The 1,164-nt window shown below is 34.2% G+C and overlaps 1 protein-coding gene across 1 annotated transcript; it reads left to right on the top strand.

Moving 5' to 3' along the window:
* Nucleotides 1-186: 186 nt before the first annotated feature.
* On the top strand, nt 187-707 carry LOC102302159 (cytosolic sulfotransferase 1; the record flags this gene model as incomplete). The annotated part of the gene is given in 3 exon segments (XM_005953661.2): nt 187-317; nt 395-521; nt 610-707. Coding segments are annotated over 3 exon segments (356 nt in total), but the record flags the coding sequence as incomplete, so codon positions are not given.
* Between the last annotated feature and the right edge of the window lie 457 nt (nt 708-1,164).

Genomic DNA, 1,164 nt, shown 5'->3' with positions numbered 1-1,164 from the left:
GGACTTGAAAAAAGTAACTTTTCTGTCTTGAAATCTGTACTTCTGAATGTTTAATGGGGATTAATTAAAAAAAAATTGTTTTTGCTTTTTATAACAATGTTCTTTACATAGATTATATTGGTAAAACATTGAGAATTATTACTGGATTATGCAGTTTAGCTCTTTAGCTTGAACTTTAAAATTTAGGAACACAAACTAATCCTTTTAATCACTCAGGTACAGAACAAGCAGAGAAACTTCCCACCACTCCTCGTCTCATTAAAACACATCTACCGGTCCAGTTTGTACCACAGTCGTTCTGGGAGCAGCGCTGCAGGGTAATACATATCTGTACCTACAATAATGAGTAAGTCATGAAACCCACAGATTATAATTTAGTGTCATCTTTCTACAGATAATCTATGTGGCCCGTAATGCAAAGGACAATGTAGTGTCTTATTTCCACTTTTCACGCATGAACAGTGCCCTGCCAGAACCAGGAGACTGGAGCACCTATCTGCAGGAGTTTATGGAGGGGAAGAGTGAGTTCAGTGTAGTTTTGGTGTAAAGAAAGGTGAAAATCATCTGAATTCCTGTGTAACCATTCTTTTGTATATTCTATGGCTCCAGGGACTTTTGGGTCGTGGTATGATCACGTGAACAGCTGGTGGGAGAAAAAGGAGACTTATTCAAATCTTCATTACATGTTCTATGAAGGTTTGATTGAGGTGCGGTGATTTGGGCTTATGTGCAATTTTCATCAGAATTTTTTATTGTCTAAAACTATACACTGTATGAAACAAAATAATAGAAACTGCAATTGGGTAAAACATCTTGCAGGTCTAGCTCCTGATGTAAATTAATTAATCCTTTCTTTGTTTATTATTGTTTTTTGCACAATAATGACATGAAAAGTAGCATATTCTTTACAATAATATTTTTACACATTAAAAGCCATCAGTAATGTGATATAGTTACAATTATTAATGGGTAGAGCTATATTTTACATAAACACAATTACACTGACAAAATTATTAGTGAGTGTAGCTTAAAAATAACTGTATTGGAGTACAAAATAGATTACTGTCCTCAAAAGTATACTTGAGTAGAAGTAAAAAGTAACAATTTTCCACTTCAGTTTAATTCAGTTAATTAAGGACCAACCTGTGAATTTCCCCTGCTGTG

Source organism: Haplochromis burtoni, unplaced genomic scaffold, assembly GCF_018398535.1.
Source record: "Haplochromis burtoni strain Fernald_Lab_line unplaced genomic scaffold, NCSU_Asbu1 Contig_6762, whole genome shotgun sequence".
NCBI lineage: Eukaryota > Metazoa > Chordata > Actinopteri > Cichliformes > Cichlidae > Haplochromis > Haplochromis burtoni.
Note: the sequence above shows the minus strand (reverse complement) of the source record. Positions and strands in the feature narration are given on the sequence as shown.